We start from the raw sequence: 20,932 nt of genomic DNA on the forward strand, positions 1-20,932 counted from the left end.
TTTGAAAAGCGGGCACTCAAAAAGTCTCAGCTACAAAGCTATACATGTACACGAGGCTCCATCTGCTAAAGGCTAATGTATTATGGTAAAAGTGAAACTACATACAAAATAACCATATCTTTGTACATATGTGTTTAGAAAGTTCATTTTCAAAAGTAGCTGAGTTGCAGTTATTCTATTATAATTACTTTATTCTAGACAAGATATAGTGTCTGTCTTAGTCAAGGCAATCGAAGCATGTGCATGCTGATTGGATGAGTCCAGTGGCAAAATGAAGATGAAATGTACAGATTGGGCATGAAAGGATGGCCTGCCTCATCTTGTGAAACATTTTCAAACTATTATTTCTTCTACATTCACCCTTTCCACTACTCTCTGCATGTGCCCACACCACATCACCCCTCCTGATGTATCTGCACCTGTTCTTGTTTTTGAAGCATATTAATTTAGGAGAAAGTTTCATTTTGGACCAAGTGAGATAAGGCCAGTTTTTCATGCCCAACCCTGTATAAAGGAAGGATACAGGTTCCGTGATAATTGGCTGGCCCTGAAATAACTTTAAAGTTTCACACATAGTAAGCTCATCAGCAAAGTGTGTTAAAAGGGGAGTTAAGAGTTGTAAAATCCATCATAACACAGTAAACTGAGTGATAAACAAAACAACCAAACACGTACAAATGAAATACTGATCTTGATACTGCAGCATTGTATTTTGCATGTTTCTACCTACTTTCCCTATTGTGAGTAGATCCATCTATCGTCTAGAGCTAGTTTCATTTTCCAGGGCCAGACAGTAAAGTATGTAGCATCTATTATTAACATTGTTTTCCTTAAACTATAATAAATGTTATGTATTTATTTAAATAAAGAAATATAAAATGTAGAAGTAAGTAAAACTCAGAGCAAACCTTTATATTTGAAAAAATCTTGTCAGGCAAAATATTTAATATACATAGAAAGGTAACTGTTAAGTTAATTACTAGTTGTCTGAAAAGAAAACAGAGTTACAGTTTCATTCAAAATGTAACTGGGCTAGTTTCATTCAAAGGTAACTGAGTTAGAGTTTCATTCAAAGGTAACAGAGTTTCATTCAAAAGGTAACAGAGTTTCATTCAAAAGGTAACAGAGTTTCATTCAGAAGGTAACTGAGTTAGAGTTTCATTCAAAAGGTAACCAAGTTAGAGTTTCAATCAGAAGGTAACCGAGTTAGAGTTTCATTCATAAGATAACCAAGTTACAGTTTCATTCAGAAGGTAACCAAGTTACAGTTTCATTCAGAAGGTAACCAAGTTACAGTTTCATTCAGAAGGTAACCAAGTTACAGTTTCATTCAAAAGGTAACCAAGCTACAGTTTCATTCAGAAGAACCAAGTTACAGTTTCATTCAAAACAAAACCGAGCTAGAGTTTCATTCAAAGGGTAACCGAATTACAGTTTCATTCAAAAAGTAACTGAGTTACAGTTTCATTCAAAAGGTAACACAATTGCAGTTACTTATACTGTATTACAAGTAATTCATTATTTAAAACGCTGATATATATACATAAATATACTTAAGAACTTATATTTGCTTCATTGATGCTTGTCTGATAAAAAATTAATTCAATTTTTTCCCCTAGAAAAGAGTGATCCAAACGAACAAGACTGTAGCTACCCTGATAATTTTGGGTGTACCTTCACTTTTCGATACAAAAATATTGAAGGAGGTAACACTTTAGTGTGGGCCCTGAAGGAAAAGGAATGTGGTGCAGACATTGATGTGTTAGGTAAGTTGCAGTAACTTACTAACTTCTGTAAGTTTTGATTTTCAAGTATTCAATTGATGCCTATAATTGAAAGTTATGTTTACCGAGATTTTTTAAAGAAAATAGAAGTTTACATTTTAGTAGGAATTGCACAGATTAATAGGTACAAGGGGCGTTCAAGTCAAACCAGGACTTTCTGAGTTTATTAAATAAGGTAACAAATTACAGGGAGTAGAAACTGAATTTATTTTTCGATGTACTCCTCTGCTACATTTACACACTTATCCCAGCATTTAACTAATGCCTGGAAAGCTTCGGTATAGAAAGATTTGTCAGTATGCCTCAACCATCCAAGGTCTGCCTGCTTCACTTTGTCATCAGTGCTGAAATGGTGGTATCCAAGGAACTCTTTTAGGGGTCCAAAGGTTGTGCCACTGCTAAATGAGTACAAGAGCATAGCACTCCTAACCTAACCTAACCTAACCTAACCTAAAAACACCATGTGTGTGTGTGGATGTGTTCTGGAATAACTTCAGTAACTTTTTAAATTCATGAAAATGAATAATTGTTTTTTCGTAACTTATAGCCAGGGTGGGATACCTCCCTCATATTGCTGCATCTCCCTCATAGGTTGTAAATCTTCAGTCCTTATGGATGCTACATACATATTATATTCAATAATTGATGTAGTACCTCGATGCTTCAAAAGAATTAACAGGAAATTATCCTACGCTGCAACTTCTTCAAATATTACACTGCTTATCGGAAGTGCTTGTGCCGTTGTTAACATTAAAACAAGTGTAGTGAAATATAAGCGACCCATTCGTCAGCATGATGAACCTCTAGTTGTTGCTGTAAGTTTCCATGACCAGGCTGCACTACTCATTCGTAGCTCTCCAATTTCCTCAGAATGGTGGCTGGCCACCGGTCCCATACACAGGCCGAAATCTCAGGAGAACAGTTGTTATGCTGTGCACGTCACGAGCCAGAGCCCAAAACCTTAGACCACAGACATGGTGCGGGACAGAAGTGAAATATAGTAAAATATAAAATAATCCAGAGGAACAATAATTCTACATATAAAGTGGATTTTATGTTATGTGTGACAGCACTATACTCGACTCTCGCTTATTTGCAGCCTGTGAAGGTAATTTTAAAAGTAAGCCAATGACGGCGCCAGAGGAAGGGCATAGAAAGGGACGATGCGCCTGGCTGAATTTGGTAAATTTTCTCGCTCCAAATCTATTCCCCCCGTTTCTGAGGTACACCTTGTCTAGTTGTCTGTTCAAGGTGTCTTCTGTCATGTGATTAAGATCACTCACCTAGTGAAATAATGTCACCTGTTTGTCTCAATGTAGCAAGCTGACCAAGCAATAATATTTTTACTGCATCTATTTCTTTGCAATCAGATCTAAATAATCATACAGTTGGGCACTAATACTTCCACAAGGCAAGTACATATGACAATATTGTAGGACCGGGTGGGAAACTAACACGACTCAAGTAAAAGTCGTTAGCCTCTCATTTTGCATTTTTAACATCTCGCGAAGGTATTTTCTAAGAATGTGGAATAATACTTTATATACAAGATAAAATTATGTTGATTATTTTATATGAAAATACTTCAAATTTTCACAGGCTAAATGGAACTGACAATTAGTGTGATTCCAAACAGTGTTCTTCCTCTATTCGCCAACAAATGAAATAAACACCACACAGCACCAACTCCAAGAAGTTGGATCATCAGAGGTGCCTAGTTCACCTAAATATTGGGGGGGGGGAGAAGAGGCAAGATTGGCAACAATATTTTCTTATACTTCTAATACTGTAACAGGCAAAATTCTTTATTGTTTAATCTATACAAAATTTGTATAAAATAGTTTTACTTACGTGTGACTATAGAATTTCGAAACTACGTTTCGGGGTTCAACTGCCCCCTTCCTCAGGTTCTTTTTCATCTAGGCACAAATCATTTTATGCTGCGTCAAGAGTGTTAAAAGGATTAGGTTAAAAGGTTTGGTTAAAAAAACACTTGTTAAAACAGGTCACCATTCCTTTAAAACCCCCAGTTAAAAATCCTGCTTTAAGGTGTTCCCCATTCTCCGTAAGACGTCTTTTCCCGGGATCCTATTAAATTGGCTAAACACCTTCTGTTGTTCTGCTTGCTCAGGCAGTCTACTCCTCAAATTCGAAATTCTATACTCACTCATGTAAGTAAGACTATTTTATACAAATTTTGTATAGATTATATTATACAATGAGTAACTCGCACAATACGCAAATATGTTATATTTCTTTATTGTATTGGCAATAGTAGACACCAGTCTCCTATGTTGAATGGAATTCCTTGTTGTGCAGACTTTCTGCCAAACAAGCCACAAAAGATAGTGTGTCCGATATTTCCTCTAGGAAAGGGAAAGGTACCATCTCTCCCTCTTCTTGGTAAATATCACAGTTTTGAAAAACAGGATGAGGCCTAGCAATGCAAGTGTCAGTTAATCTGTCATCAAGGGTGACTAGGTGAGACAGCGATTGCTAGTGTTCTCAGATACCCAAAGTCTTTACATGCACATGTGTTCACACATCTTTTCCACATGCATGAGATAGTGATCACCCTGATAGGTTGTCCTCTGAAGGGTAAGACAGTAGGAAATGGATTTAGTCGAAAATGGCCACTGGAACAGAAAGGTTGCTTGAAGGTTAGGGCAAGTATCGAGACACACTAACTGAAATGGTATAAAAACCCTCCCTTTTAGTAAACAGTATCTTGTACTAGGGGAATTACTGCCCAAGGCTGACAGTGTCGCTTCTGCTAATCTTAGGTAAAAAGGACTTTATTATATTCTTCTATAGTATGGCACCTTAGATTATTTCCCTTCAGTTACCTTTAGGATTAGCACTTAGAACTTAATATCTTAGAACTTGGTTATTATAAAAACTGTGAGAATTTAGAGAGAAAATAAACCTTAGAATTGTACAAATTGAATTATAAATGAACTACTCTGAGCTACGAACCCCAAGTGACGTTAAAGCCCCCTTTGGCATTGCAATACTTCTTGAGGAACTGTGGGTGGCAGAATTTCCTCATCCCCCTAAAGTCTATGAGGATTAGGGAGACGAGTAAAAATGGAATAAAACATCAGTGATTAACACAGCAGTAAAGAAAAGTTTTATTTGCACCGATTGTGAGTAGTAAGAAGAGGCACCGAATGTGTGTTTTCGCAAGGTTATCGAGATGAGAGGGATTTTGCTTGGTGTCCCGGTGGGCCAGTCCGGCCCTGGTGTTGGCAATGCTGTAAAGCAAGCATTGGAACTTGGAACTTACGGCCATTTCTTTGGATTATGTCACAGTACAGGAACCAACCAACAATTTTTAACAGTTCATTCTCTGTTAAACTCAAACTTTCAGATAGGTTAGAAATACATACGTGGGTTAAGTCATAAGTCATGGCAACTATTTTTTTTCTTGCGAACAGGGGACAACAGTAAAAATCTAAGATATACGTTTGAAAGTGTATGAAATGTACTTTCGAAAGAAGCCATCGGATGGTGTATGTGAACAAAGGTGAGATAATAAGCATGCACCCAAGTTCAGTTGGTGAATGGAGGTCATGAAGCAGGAGCAATGTTCGTACGTTAAAATAGCAGTTCTCTGCGGCAGAAATGCATGGGAATGCCATACAGAGCTACGGGAAGAACTGGGTGTGCATGCCATGTAATATCGAACAGTGGATAATGTGGGTGAATACTTTGAAGGTTCTTAAACAGTGTAGTCTTGTGTACTTGCTGTTCATGCCATAATAAAACACTGTTGTCAAATGTCCTGTGTTCTGCCTCTTCCCTACGAGAGTCTCCTGAATTCAGACTTCATAGCTTCATTCGAAGGTTCATTCCATACACTTATACATATCTTAGATTTTTCGTGTTGTCCCCTGTTCACCAGAAAGAAATAGTTGCCATGACTTATGACTTAACCCACATATGAAAAATCAATCCCGACATCCTACCAACAATACAGGCCCGTAGCCAGGCAAGGGCCAGGGGGGGCTCAGCCCCCCTGACAAGGTCACCAGCCCCCCCTGGCACTTCCGCGATCCCCCCTGACATTAGGTAAAACTATTTTGTATTCTAATTTGTTTGGGGTGAACAGTGAAAATGTAGACAGAATATATTATTTTGTTCACAACTTCGTTCGTTCATCTTGTTTATGAGCAGAAGTCTAAGCAGCGGCAAGTGTTTAGAAGATTATCTAGACTTTAGAAAGTTCTTTCATAGGGAGCCTTCTTTATCTGTACCTTTCCTGCTCCTGTTGCAGCCTCTCGCTTGACAGAAATCTGTGACTTTGATGTCATTATCCACATTCCTTCCGCATCTGCGTCAAATGTGAACAAATCCCAAGTTTTAATGCTTTGGCCAGGGATGGAATGTACGATAAGAACTATGATTGAAGTTAATATTGTACATTTTAACATGTATGATATAAATATCTGTATCATCAAAAATAGTATGGAGTGTGTATTAAGGGATGGTGTCAGTAGCAGTGATTAGAACTTCAAGAGAAATATAAAAAAACTGTAGTATTTGTACATGATATTTCTAAATTTTATATTTTAAATTAACTTAATGACCCTCGACACAGATAATTTACCTTCATTTAATACTAATAAACTTTTAAAAAATTGACTTGGTTTACAAAGCCCCCCCTGATATCTCGTGAGCCCCCCCTGGAGGTCGGTTCTAGCTACGGGCCTGCAACAATATATACAGATACATGTAGACAGTGTCTCCGACTCAACAAATATTCACAAGAGAGCAAAAACAAAGAACTGCTTTTGCCCAATGTCAGGGGAATATTGAAAGTTAAATAACATGACTATACTCCTTCAATGGCCTTTTGTGAATGTTACACATAATTATAATGTATTTGTGTAAGAAGTAACATACTCCTTATTTTCTTTTAGGTCTAGTACTTGCTGTAATTGGGGCTATTGTATTCATAGGAGTAATATTGTTGCTTGTTTGGAAACTCATCACTACTATACATGATAAAAGGGAATACATTAAATTTGACAATGAAAGGAAGAAGGCCAAGTGGGATGTGGTAAGTAGACATCAAATATCATTCATCAAGGTTGAATATTGTTTATTGTCTATTCTAGGGCTAAGCTGATACTGATGCCAATGTATTGAGATTGAAATATACTAATTGGATTTTATTCCCTGATACAGGCCAATACCTTCTAGAGTTTGGATAGTTGAGTTGAGTTAGTGTTTTACGTCACTTTATGCACAGTAAGGCTAATTGAGACTGGACCCACAGTTTAAAGTGGGATCTGAACTAGAGACCTGCACAAGACCTGGAAAAAACCCGTCTGCGAGGAGGCGCGCCTGCAATAATATGCAACACGCACGTCAAGCCCAGGTGTTCGACATCGCGCAAGCGAGCTTCACATCACAGTTGTGCACAGGGATCGATGCCTGCCAGGTTTTTCTATTGCCCGGGTCTTAAGAAGACCCGTGCGACTCGATGTAGTTCTTGCAAGTAGACGCGAGCACTGCTGTCAGTGTTGCCAACGGCCATTATATTTCACTACGCATGGAAATATTTGAATTTCTGCTAGGCGCAGGTGCCTTGAGGTTGTATAATCATTGGCGTAGCAAGGGGTGGGTGAAGTGGGCGACCACCCTGGGCCTCGCGCATGTAGGGGTCTCGCGTCCCATGAGGTTGATATGAAAAACATAATAAATGGAAGTGAGAAAGATAGAAAAGGCTAATTTTTGTGGGCAATAAAATTAAAACATTTTTTTATCTGGCATTATATTCTAGTTTAACGTTATAATTTGAATGAATACGTCAAATCAGAGGCGGGCGGGAGCTCTAAGCCTAAGGGGCCCCGAAAAGTCAAAATAATTATAATTTCTCATGTGAAACATTAATGCAAAAATTGCTTGAACAATTTTATCCAATTATTATTTTCTTGAATAGAAAGCGCTTTCTCTTGGCTTTTCTTCTGTCTCGTGACCTTGCATAGCCTACACGACTTTAATATGTTAATGATAAAGCACCTCAAACTGCCACGGAGCAAAGTATGGGGCATTTAAATGCTTTCGTTGTTTTAAACTGAAGAAGGGCATGGATAATATTAGCAGTTCTTCCTTCGTTCCTACAACTTCAGATGCAGCTATTGGCCTCTGTAACGGGCACGAAGATGATTTATCTTCAGAATATCCTGATAAAGTTCTACGTTTCAGGAATGTGCTTAAATCTGAAATCAAGTGCTTTGGCAAAGTTTCTTCTCCTTGATAGCTCTACACTAGCTTCCAGTGTTCTCTGTATCCTGTACCGCCTTCTGTTTGTTTCCTATTCTTCAAGTAACAACCACGAAAAAGGAACTATATTTCTCAAAATTTAAACTTAGGAAAAACTTCTGGAAGGTAGTGTCGAATGGTATGATTCAGCCCAAAATTTACCGGACTCAGTAATCTCACTCTTGAACGAGAAAGGGCAAGATCTAATGTAAAAGTATCATTCGCTGCCCAGAAGCCAGCTTTCTGTTAAGCAAGGTGGTGTGATTTAAATCAAAATTTAAATTGGGGAATTCTATTTTAAAAAAATCACTTATTGAAATCACTTTAAATAAAATTACAGAATAATGTACACAAGAAATTTGTAGATATCAGAATCACTTTTTGTGAAAGTATATTAATCTCGTATTCATTTAATGGTGTTTATTATGCTCTAAGAAAGTAAATAAAGGAAACAAAATAAATGTCCTGATGGGGTGAAGCTCATACGAAAATAAATGTAATATGTCATCTGAAAAAAAAACCCACTTAAATTTCCCTTGATTTAAAATTCAATAATTTTTATAAGCAAAAATAGCACATTTTTTAAATAGAATAATGTACAAAATACTAATCATGTTAAACCGTAAATAGTGTCATTTTCATTAAACTGTAAATAAATATGGCAGCTGATATTTGGCTAACTATCATTAAAACCTTTAAAATTCGGCTACAAAGACTGTAAATATTATTTTAAGTTAAAATTATAAAGTACATCCAGAATTTATATTTTCACTGTAAGAAAAGTTACTGAAATTATAATAGTTTCATTAACACACTTAACAAACATTTTCATATTAGGTTCATTATGTTCAGTTCCAGAAACAGAGAAATGCATATTTACATGTAATTTGTTATTTGCTTTAATCAAACTGTTCAAATATTTTACAGGGCCGTTTATCAGAAAAAGCCTTTCTTTAAAAAATATGTCTATGTGTACGATGCCAAAGAAAAGATCGATTTAAATAAAAAATATAAAAAAAATATTTTAAAAAAACATTATTTTTATCCACCCAGCTGTTAAGAGGGGCGGGGAAGGGGATAAGTAAGTATTTGTATTTTCTTCTTTTGAATACATAAATGTCAAAGAAAGATATATTAGAATATGTGAAAATTCAGAGGTAGAGCATCGATTTGTATAATTATTAATGTAAGTGTAGCCACAACCAGCCATTCTAAGTAATTACATACATTTCCTGGAAGAATCTGACTGTACTTGAGGGACAGAAATTTGTTTCTTGTGGACGCGTACTTTACGATTTTGTTACGCCACTGCGTCAAATATTTAATATTACAAGAACATTAAGACGTAACAACAAAATGAGATTCACAATTATTATTATCATCTAAGCCCTAAAATTCAAAGTAAACTGGTACAATTAATGTGCAACAAAGTCAAAATTTCTAATTAAAAAAGTCAAATTAGCTGTATCAATTGATTACACCAAAGATTTCACACATACGGTGCAAATGACTACCGTTTTAAGATTTGTTGATGTTGAAACCAATTGTGTCGAAGACCTTGAAGGCAGATACTTTGGGCCCCTAGACAGGATTGTGGTTTAGCGCAGTCCCTTCCCCTCGCTCTATCAAGCACAGACATTTTATGTGCGTCCTTCGATATTTTCTGCTTAAACCATGGTTTGTGACATTTACATCCTACAAATTTTGAAATGAGGAAACAAAGAACGACTCATTAAATAATATATAGGTTATATTTAAAAAGGTTCTTATTTAAGGATATTTCTGTTGTCTTACTGTCTAAAGAACATCTTAAAAAACGTACTATTACTACTGCCTTGGTTAATGAAAATTCCAGCAGCGTGTTAATGTAGCTCTGCCAAGTGTAAATTTCTCTGTCGCGTACTATTAAATATAATTTTCGTCAGAAATTAATTATTATTATAGGCTATTATATAAATATAATAATTTGCTGACATTTCCTTGATGACTGTATATTGATTCACATTAATATTTCAAACTTAAGAACGGATGGAGCCTTGCATTCTAATCTCGCCCAGGGCCTCGCGATATGTTACTACGCCACTGTACTTAAGATTTTTGTATCTCCTCAAATTAGTTTCATTATTATGTCAAACCAACTACCACACATTTTCCAAATTTGTTTCGAAGGTCTTCAAATAGGTTTGTGTGTCTTGTTCATTTTATGTTACTTTTCTGGTCTTGAAATCGTAAATCTTCTCTCGGTTTCATTTTTACGTTGTTCGTTTGTTGAAATGTGTAAATAGCATTGCCTGCTATTTGCACCCGTATGAAGATACAAGCTAACAATAATTATATTTTGCATCGTATTACTATCAATGCGGTCTGTAGAACTAGATAATTAGCAACAACATTTTTTTTTTTTTTGTACTGGGTACAGAGTCTGAAGAAAACCTTGCTAGAAGGTTGAAACGTTATGTTTAGTTTATGTTTTAAAATAAAATAAATTTCTGCGTTGGTCAGCATATTGAATTTTTCATATCATGGAAACAAGGCTTAATGGTGTTACAACAACATGAGCGAACGACGATTTGTTGAAAGAGATGACAATATTCAAAAACCTTTTATAATGCAAATTCTGATTTCATGTTCCATTTTATGAACCATCGTTCCTTAGTGTTCAGGGGGGGGGGATCTTGAGCAACTAATTCGGATATGGAATTGGCAAAATTACACCAGAGAGAAAATCTGTTTAATTGATTCATTTATTTGGTCAATTTATGCACAATAAGGCTAATCAGGACTGGACCTACAGTTTAAAGTGGGATCAGAAGTGAAGTTGCCTCCGCCCCTCGACTTTTTGAAACTTTTGCACCACGCTAACCTCATGTATCAAGGGAAATTAAACTGTCCTTGCCCCCCCCCCCACTTTTGCACCTTGACCCCTTAGTTTTGGAACCCAATTGAGTGATACAAATGTTTTCTACCAAGGAATAAATGTCTGCAATTTCAAATTGATATAAGTGATGAACATTTTGAGTGTTCCTAGAACAGTTTTGAATCTAAAAGTTGGCAACGGTGACTGCGTGACTCATGTATCTGGAGACGGTGCAAAACCGGAATGAGCGTTCGCTGAAGATAAGCGAGCATCGACTTGCAACGCCTTCCAGGTACCCGTGGGCTTTCGATGCTTGACGAGTCAAAACTCAGGTATATAGTTTTACTCGCCCGCCCGACCAGCCAGGTGGGCCTAGTAAGCGATTGTGACCGATATGCAGCCCTCTGATCTGAACCACTATGTGCCTCCACCGGGTTTCGAACCTGGGACCCCGTGCATACAAGGTGATGATGCTACCACTACACCATCGGGGAGGTCCTAGAGTTTGGATAGATAAATTGATTAGCATCCATTTAACTTCTGTGTAAGTTTGAAATTGTCACATTGTACATGTACAGTCATGGACACTTCTGGGTTGTAAATATTCCATTGACTGTCAGTGGAATCGTTACAACCCAGAAGTGTCCGTGACTGTACAAGTAGCTCACAGGGTCCACAAAATGCTGTGCAACACTTTCACATTTTCTAGTTATCCTGAAAATTACGTAAAATTTAAAAATTATAATTTATTTTCCACCAGTGTTGTCTAAAAAAATTGATTTTGTGACCAAATGATAGCTATTTATTTTTATGTATTTCTTGCATATTTTATAGCAAACCTCTTGTAAATTGATGCACATAATTGCAGTGGAATATTTACATATCAATATTCTGAACAACTTTTAATTTTTATGCCAACTATGCATGGCACATTACACTACGATGCCTGGGGTCCCAGGTTCGAATCCCAGCCAGGGCATGGGTGTTCTTTGTGAGTATCCCTTCATCAGTTCATCATATCATCACTCATCGTAAAGTCACTCATTATCACCTTTGTGGTTAGCCAAAAGTAGCAGGTAAGTGAAATAAAACAAAACAAATAAATCAATCAATTAATATTAATTGTTACAATTTTCAAATATTGATATCAGTTCAGCCCTAGTTTATTCTATACATATCTTTATGATAATAATTTAAATTATATTTTGGTTGAGAATGCTACTATCATTTAGTGAAGGCCATGGATACTTTAGGCCATATCCTTGTTCGTTTCTGTTCTATGCCCTATCCTTTCCATGTTGTGATCAGTAAAAGATGCTACATTACCTAACCAAAAACCACACATTTCCATACATATTCTGGAGTCTCTGTAACCTATTTTCCCTCCCCAAAAGTAATTTAAGCATCATGAATATATAAAGACAAAAGAAGATCTATGTGGGTTAAGTCATAAGTCATGGCAACTATTTTCTTCTCACGAATAGGGGACAACATGAAATATGTAAGATATACGTTTGAAAGTGTATGGAATGTACTTTTGAAAGAAGCCACCAGATGGTGTATGTGAACAATGCTGGGGTAGTAAGCATGCACGCAAGTTCAGTCTGTGAGTGATAGCGTTCAAAAATTATCCTACACGATAACGTGACAGCTCACATGGCGGGCATTGTTAGGCATCGCTTAGAGCGGTGGGGATGAAGGTTCTTCCACACCTCCTGATCTAAGTTCATGTGACTATGATCTCATCCCCAAAGTGAAGGCGCCATTGCATGGGAAACGGTTTGCCAACAAAGAAGAGATCGTAACAGTATTTCGGGGAGAGGTGGCACACGTTAGTGCTGCACATGCAGCGGATGGTATTCAGCGCCTGCCCCTTCACTGCCAATGGACAGTGGATAACCTGGGTGAATACTTTGAAGGTTGTCAAATAGTGCAGTCTTGTGTACTTGTTGTTCATGCCATAATAAAACACTGTAGTCCAATGTCCTATGTTCTGACTCTTCCCTACGAGAGTCTCCTGAATTCATACTTCATCTGGTGGCTTCATTCGAAGGTACATTCCATACACTTTCAAACGTATATCTTAGATTTTTCGTCTTGTCCCCTGTCTGCGAGAAAAAAAATATATTGCCATGACTTATGACTTAACCCTTGTACATAAAAAAATACCAATTTTTATTGGCATATTTTTAAATTTATAAGCACTTCCAAGTGTGTTGTAAGTATTTTTCTTATTTTTGTTACAGGATGGAAATCCTTTGTATGTTCCATCAACGTCAACCTTCAGCAATCCAATGTACTCTAAGCAATGAGAATGTGTCAGTTATAATCATAATCTGCAAGATGTGCTATGTATTATTAATACTCACTCAACTCATCCTGTGCAATCGCATTGAATAATGAACAAAATTCATTTTTTTGTGATTTTCCACTTCTCCTGAATGTTGAGATGACAAATTTATGGAGACTACAGACAACTGCCATTTCAACGCATCTTTTTTTCTTCTGTTATTTACCTTCTCATTCAAACCCACGAGTTGCATTTATTATTTAACTCCCACCCCTATAAAAAGCAGGGCAAAAAATATTTTCCCCCCAGTGTTTGAGTTTTACCTCTTGAAATTAAAGAGCATGAGCTTTGTATGTATACAGTAGGAATTGGACAGATTAATTGGTATCAGCCAATGCAGGCATATCGGTGTATCGGTAAAATTACCGATAATTGTACCAATCCGATAGGGGAAAGTCTTACAGTACCAGACATCCAACAGTACTGGACAACGCTAGTTCTTACTTCAGATGGTACAGAGCAGCAGTTGCCAGGGACCAGTGCGACGTGTATGTATCAATGTGTAACATAGTTTGGGCGCGCAAGTCTACGTGGAGTGTCGTGGGAAAGGGGAGAGGTAGAAGCAGTTCGTAGGAAAAGTTTGTGTCGAAAGTTATTTTCATGGTGATATTCCTCCAGTTAGAGATAAGTAGGAGATATTGTTTCATAGGTAAGTGTGCACATAGGCATCTAGTTCATGATAGCTGATAAAGAATTCACGATAGCATCTGCAGACAATGTAAAATTGGACGAGGTGCTATCATGTGCCGATCTTACAGTACTGGACAACGAAGTGTCTTCCAGTAACGGACAAAAAAAACTTCAAAACCAATCATGCAGAAAGATGTTGCTGGGCTTGTTTGCCTTCTCTTCCATCTGTAGAATGGAACTTGTGCAATCAGCTCTGTGCTGTTCGGTGTTTTTCCTAGGGACGCAGGGGTATTTGTCAATTTGGATTTCCTCCCCGCTGAGGAACTTTACAGAGTTTAATGCAGATTATGTTTTTGCAACACCAGTGCTGAATGATCTGCCACTTGCCACATTAACACACTCAGCACAGAGCAATAGCAACTGCACAGCCTCTGAACCAGAACCCTTGTACTCTAATCTGTGAATAAGAAGAAAATGAAAACCCACAAGAGAAGAGAGAATGAGACATGCAGAATGTTGGAAAGATGAAACAAGAAAACACATCACGCACTTCTACAATGGGAGCAAAGGAGAATGAAGACTACATGCCACCTATAAAGAGGACAAACCACCTGGACTTCAGTTCTGATCAGAAATAAACAACAGAATGCATCATTTGTAGTCAGATATTCAATGAAGAATGGGTGCAATGTCTCTCGTGTAATGCTTGGGCCCACGTCCAATGTGCAGGTGAGAAAAGCATCTTGTACTTTGCTTGTGAACATTGTGAGAACATGCTAAACTGTAGGCTAGTGCCTTGGCACTGCATTTAGGTTGTCGGTGATATTTACTTTATATTTTCGACTAATCTATAAGCTAACACATTGCCTGTCCGATACTGGACGATGACTTTTGCTTTTCTTCAGATGTTACTATTTTTTGTTTGCAATTTTATTCGTTTCCATTTTTCCGCAATGATTCCCTGTTCTTAATAAAGAATATCTTGAAGTACCATACTCATTTTCTAAGTACCGCCAATAAACTTAGGGTGCCCGGTACTGTAAGACTTTCCCCTATATCTATGCATGTCTTACAATTTTGTGCAATATTGTTCCATTTTGTTATGATTTTTATGAATAAAACATATAATCTCCATTGTGCACTTTTTCATTCATTATAATTATATATATTAAATAAATGTGTATATTTATGCTCTTCAATAGTACAAAAATGTTGTAATACAAATTGTCAGTAAAGGAGTGTTTCCATTTAAAAGTGCATTTTAAGAATATTGAACAGATATGTGCAGTATATAAATAATTATCACAAATTAGTGTTTGTTAATAGTAAGGAAAGCTGATATAAGAGTGGATTGTGATAATGATGCCAATGCAATTGCTTTTGAGGACACAAGATTTTAAATATCTATTATATCTTGTAAAGAACAGCAAATAAACAACTATTGTTAGGAACATTTTTGTTCGTTGAGGTCTTGTTTCTATGCTACGGAGTCCCCAAAAGTGCTGATTTTCATCCAATATGTATATACGCTAGGGATGTGACGAAGCTGAAAATTTACCGATGCCGATGTACTCACCGATAATTTTTGGAACCGATACCGATGCCGATATTTAACCGATTCCGATACATAAGATTATTAAACAGAAATGGGATGTTATTTTCTGCATGACAAAAATAAATTTGCTATGTACATTTCTATTGCATATCATATGCATATACATATATATTCTCAAGAGATACGAATGTACATTTGCATCTACAAAAGTTGGTTATGTGAACCTAGAGATTTAACATTAGTACACAAGCAGTTCTTTAAAATGCAAAATGAATTCCTGTTCTGTCAGATTCAACTTCAGAAATACGAGATTTGGAAGCACTTCAGGAAGTAACCTACTTCTCTTATCGCAAATCTGTTCAGCAACACTGAACACTCAATCACTGAATACTGATGCAGCAGGTATGCTCAAGTATTTTTTCAGCACTTGCTTCAGGTTTGAATACTCATTTTTTAATTTCCAATACAACAGCAGATCCTGGTTCAGCAATGTACTGTTTTATTTCCGATTTATAGTTAGGTTGATCCTCTGAATGAGAGTTTGCAATAATTTTATTACAAAAACTCTACAATAATGACGAATCATAACCAAATTTTCAATAAATCTTACAAAACTAGAATATAAAACTTATTAGAAGGTAAGACTCTAGTATAATCTGTACTGGTTTAAATATCGGATTTTTGCCGATTCCGATACCGATGCCGGTATGTCAATTTCGGCCAGTTTTCATACATCGGTAATCGGCTTCGGCACATCCCTAATGTACGCGAAACTAAGCAGCATGATTTCATGGTTGACACTGGCATGTTTTGTGGTGTGTGTTTAATAATTAAGTAAAGCTTCAGTGCTCTGCAGACTGTGTTACCAATTAAGGGAGAGAAAAAAACATCCACTAGTGTGTGCATCTGGACAAAATTTAGGCATTCTGTTTTTCATGAAAATATGAAAACAAATGTATGATACGTGAAAGATTTGAAAGGGTAGACCTAGCTGTCTCATCTTGTCAGTGTTGCTAGTGATGGAATACTGTATGTGTGGTACATTATCATTTTTAATACATATTTTGGCAGAAAGAAGTATAATGCCAGTGCCAGAAACTCTCCATTTTGTGGTCACAATTACCACCAAATAACCTATTAACCATCTTGAATTTAATTCAGTGCAATATGTACGCCATTGTACTGCTTTCTTCTTTTAAGCTTGTGTATCATCATAATTTGAAATATGACACAATGTATTTTCCAGCACAAATTGTAAGATTGTGTGGATATAGTTAGTTGGAGGTTGGATGCTTGTTCAAGCCTTAGGGCTCAAAAAATGGAGAAGCGACAATGCTTGTATGGTTCAAACAATACGATTATTACAAGTTGGGGTATGTTTCATGCAAATTTTGCTAGCTGCAGGGTTGGCACACTCATCCTGCATCTCCACCCCCTTTTAGCATTGACAGCAGGCATCTCGTAACAGGCAGCTTCAGTATTATAAAAGATGCATAAAGCATTATTAGAATACAATATGCACTTGAAACATCAATGTTGCATTATAATGAAAATTTTTCTTTATTTCTTCTGCATATTCTAATCTTCCGGGATCTGTATGTTGGTAAAAATGGAATGTATGTTGTCCATTTCCATCTGAAAGAAAACAAGAAATTATGCATATGTTAAATGAATTTTCGTAATGATGAAACAAATTCAGGCAACAAACAAGACAGTTTTAGAGAAATGAGGGGGTCAGAGCACAAAGTAATGTAACTCCAGTTACATGTATAACGTCGAACTGTGAAGTATCAACATTTCAGTGCTAGAAGTAAGTATCTCCTATGTTTCAAATTCTTGTTCATAGAGACACCACTATGTTTGTGCTCCAACAGCTAAACATAACACTAAAGAGAACTGTCTTGATGGAGTTATACCACTTTTGCTATGAACCCCTAAAATATTGGACTTTATTTATATTCCATCTTTGGCCGCTCAGCCATTTTTTTTTTATGTATGACATAGCACTAAAGTAAGAATTTTCTGCATGTTCCAGTGTTGATCAAACACATTCACAGGATTCCCACTGTCCTGAAAATCCTGGAAAAATCAGGGATTTTATTTGTACTTGCCAGGATTTGGGAATACATTAATATGGAGTGAAACCTTGATTTTCTTTTTTAGGGCACCAGTGAAAAACTTAAAATGCTGGAAAATATAATGTGGGAATATTTTACACCATTTTGCTGTATTGGAACCATTAGATTAAATCCGTAATGTGGAAAAATATAAAATTAAAGATTGTAAAATTGGGGTTCTTCTCTCTCTATCTCTTGTGATCCCCCCATCTCTCTCTCTCTCTCTCTCTCTCTCTCTCTCTCTCTCTCTCTCTCTGTGTTTTGTTGTTTATTTTACAGGGTGTCATTAAAATGGCACCTGTAGACGACAGAAACATACAGGGTGTCTGGCTTAGACCTTTAACATATGGAGGTTTTGTGAGGTTGTGCTGGTGCTGGGACAAAAATATCCATGAGTTGTGTTTCTCTGCAAAATTATGCTCTTTTAAAATGTTAAAGGTCTAAGCCGGACACCCTGTATAGATGACACATAAACAAATTACTTGTTGTCCATATCATTTTTGTTATTTGTGCACTGTTCCAGTGCTATGAAATTTCAATTGCATTGGTCTAGGAAGGTGAATAAGAATAGTTCTCCATGTGTCCAAACATACGTGAGGACTACAGACCGTTGAGTCCTACAGATTTGTCCATGACAGGAATTTAGGAGATATTTTTTTATTATACCTATCTCCTTGTAGAAGAGTACAAAGTGTACTGTACAAGCCAAGAAAGATGCAGTGTGTGCCCTCTGTGGGCAATATTAAGAATAGAGACAAAAATAGCAACCCCTGCTTGCTTGTGTGTTGGACACATTAAATGATGTAAGAGCTAAACTGAATTATGCAGGTATTAGAGAGCTTTCACACCAAAGTGACAGGCAACATGATCCTCTTCAGTCTGTACAAATATATTCACTGTGCACTTTTGGCCCCAGACCAGGCAAAACTATGCATGCTATTCATAAAATGACACTGTCTGACTAAGGGAGAATTCATACCAAAGCGACAGGTGACATGTCGCTTGAGGATTTCACCAATGAAGCATAGGCTTGTGCAACCTGTGATGCTGCTACAGTGTGAAACATTGCTGCAGATTGGCTTGAAGAGGCATGTGTCACCCCTTGCTTCGGTGTGAATTCTCTTTTACACACAAGCAACAAGCAGCATGCCAACTTGTCATGTCAATCTGGTATGAAAAGTTGCATTTATTTCTGAAGGTTCGTTTCAAACTGACACTTGTCACTTCATTCTGAAAGCTCCCTAAGACACCAAAAGAGATGAAAGAACACAAGTAACCTAAAACATCCTGTGACACACTTTTATGTAATATTTTAGAATTTTTTTAGTGCCACTTACCTTCTTAATAGGCTCATCCCAATAGGAAAGTCATAGCTAGTGCATTCTTCTTCAGAATCTTCCATTTTGATTTGATTTTTCCACGCAATAACACCTCTTTCTTCTTGTGTTCCTAAATACCAAATGATACCAAAAGCCCATATTACTGATATTGCAACAGTTCAGAATTTATCAGCTATACTTGCTGGTACCTCCTTGGAGTATAGGCATCACTCAATATATATGCAAAATACTGATTTACATTTTTATCTAATATGAATATCCTAGTTGTTTTTTTAAGTGAACTTATCAATTCTTTGCCAAAACTGTGGTCAAGTGTACATTTTCTGATTAAGATGACACCTACTTTAACCCTTAACTTCCCACGTGCGGTCTCACAGACCTCTGGCATTTGTTGTTGTTCTGTTGGTTATGTGTAGGGGTGGGGTAGGAGATTGTAGCACTGTCTAGTTGTCTCTTCCCAGACCCTGCATTGGTTTACGTTGTCAGTACCCACTTGAACATGACCTTGAGCGATATTGATAGCTTTTTTCGTGCTTAGCGGTCTCCAAGATCAAGACCTAGGCCTGTGTGTTATGGATTCATTACCCGGCCCATCGTCTACTGTGTGTGTTACAGACCCTGATTTTGAGGATACTATTTTAAAATGGTTTGAGGATCCTTTAGGAAGTGATGTGGGATCAGACCCCACCCCTATGCATGGACAACGGAGTAGCAATGGATGCTGGTGGTCTGTGAGAACGCATGTGGGGAGTTAAGGGTTAAATGCCTAAGGTGTTAGGTTCGGCTTGTAAGATTTGGATCTTTTAGCATGAATAATACATTTAAAGTGTATTCATGCTACGATAACTGAGCCTAACAGACCTAACCTAACAACAGAAACATTCCTATAGCATTCAGCAGTTGTTAAGTATTTTTTTATATTTATTTTAAAATAGAGGTCTGTGAGACCGGACCTGGGGCACAGTGTGACAAAAACATGACCTGGGAAGTTAAGGGTTAATCATCTGATATGGTATAAGTGAATCTGTGAACATTGGTGAGCAAAACTCTGGTAAAATAATAAAGTATTGTTGCAAGTAATACATCTATAACAATTTATCACATGAGTACCAGAGGAATGTAACTCCAAAAATGCTGTTTTTAGTTCTGTTTAAATAAACTCTGAAGAGTTCTATTAGGAGTCAGACCGACATATCTCCACTTCCAATACTTTGCAGTAAGGTGAAGTCACGTATCTCCAATTAACTGGCTCTTTTTAGGAGTCAGACATATTCCTTAGAATATATTATTTCTTCTCTCCTGTAAATTTGATAAATTGGAGTTATATCCCTCTGGTTCTCACATGGCTAATTGTAAAAGGAATTTCAGTTGGTAGAATGTGTCAGTAGGAATCAGTAAAAAGGATTTCAGCTAGAGATTCACAGAAGAGCAATGGTGTAGAAGATTTCACAAAAGCATTCAGTATTCCGGGAAAAGTCAGGGAATGTTAAAATATTGATGTTTAACTGCAGTATCACATCTTTGTAAATGCTAATTTAACACAACATTTTTAGAAGTAAAAGGAATTGCAAATAGAGCCATTACTTTAATCTTTTTCATATTTCTTTTTATTTATTTGGTGTTTTTAAGTCCACTTTATGCACAGTAAGGCTAATTGGGACTGGACCTACAGTTTAAAGTGGGATCTGAACCACTATGTGCCTCCACTGGGTATTGAACCTGGGACCACTTTATTACAAGGTGATGATGTACCACTGCGCCATCAGGGAGGCCTCCATTACTTTTATATATGTACTACAAATATTGCTAAGTAAAGATATTACAGAAAGATCTGAAAATAAGTTCGAAAATTCCTGTATAATTATTTTAAAAACAGGTAATTTGTTTTGACTCGGTGAGAGGAAACCTTGACTTAGACATGCATATTCATTGATTCATTGTTTTCTGCCCAGGGCCAGGTCTTTCCTTGCAACCTCCATGCTGTTCGATCTTCAGTCCTTCGCTTTGTAGCAGCATAGGACCCATTTAT

At 36.9% G+C, this 20,932-nt stretch overlaps 2 protein-coding genes across 2 annotated transcripts in view; one reads left to right on the plus strand and one right to left on the minus strand.

Annotated features, from left to right (window-relative positions):
- The window catches only part of LOC145981244 (integrin beta-PS-like), a 79,617-nt gene extending 64,589 nt beyond the window's left edge, over positions 1–15,028 (plus strand). The window contains exons 14-16 of the mRNA XM_083114396.1: positions 1,620–1,766; positions 6,707–6,846; positions 13,158–15,028. Of these exons, the coding sequence (XP_082970522.1) occupies positions 1,620–1,766; positions 6,707–6,846; positions 13,158–13,223 (353 nt within the window). The 3' untranslated portion in view covers positions 13,224–15,028. The remainder of the gene's footprint in view (positions 1–1,619; positions 1,767–6,706; positions 6,847–13,157) is intronic.
- Positions 15,029–15,700: 672 nt separating this feature from the next.
- The window catches only part of LOC145981634 (solute carrier family 23 member 1-like), a 42,047-nt gene continuing 36,815 nt past the window's right edge, over positions 15,701–20,932 (minus strand). The window contains exons 12-13 of the mRNA XM_083115021.1: positions 18,901–19,012; positions 15,701–17,081 (exon numbers count right to left, since the gene is read on the minus strand). Coding sequence (XP_082971147.1) covers positions 16,988–17,081; positions 18,901–19,012 — 206 coding nt within the window. The 3' untranslated portion in view covers positions 15,701–16,987. The remainder of the gene's footprint in view (positions 17,082–18,900; positions 19,013–20,932) is intronic.

Source organism: Lepisma saccharinum, chromosome 29 (genome assembly GCF_977018435.1).
Source record: "Lepisma saccharinum chromosome 29, izLepSacc3.1, whole genome shotgun sequence".
Classification (NCBI taxonomy): Eukaryota; Metazoa; Arthropoda; class Insecta; order Zygentoma; family Lepismatidae; genus Lepisma; species Lepisma saccharinum.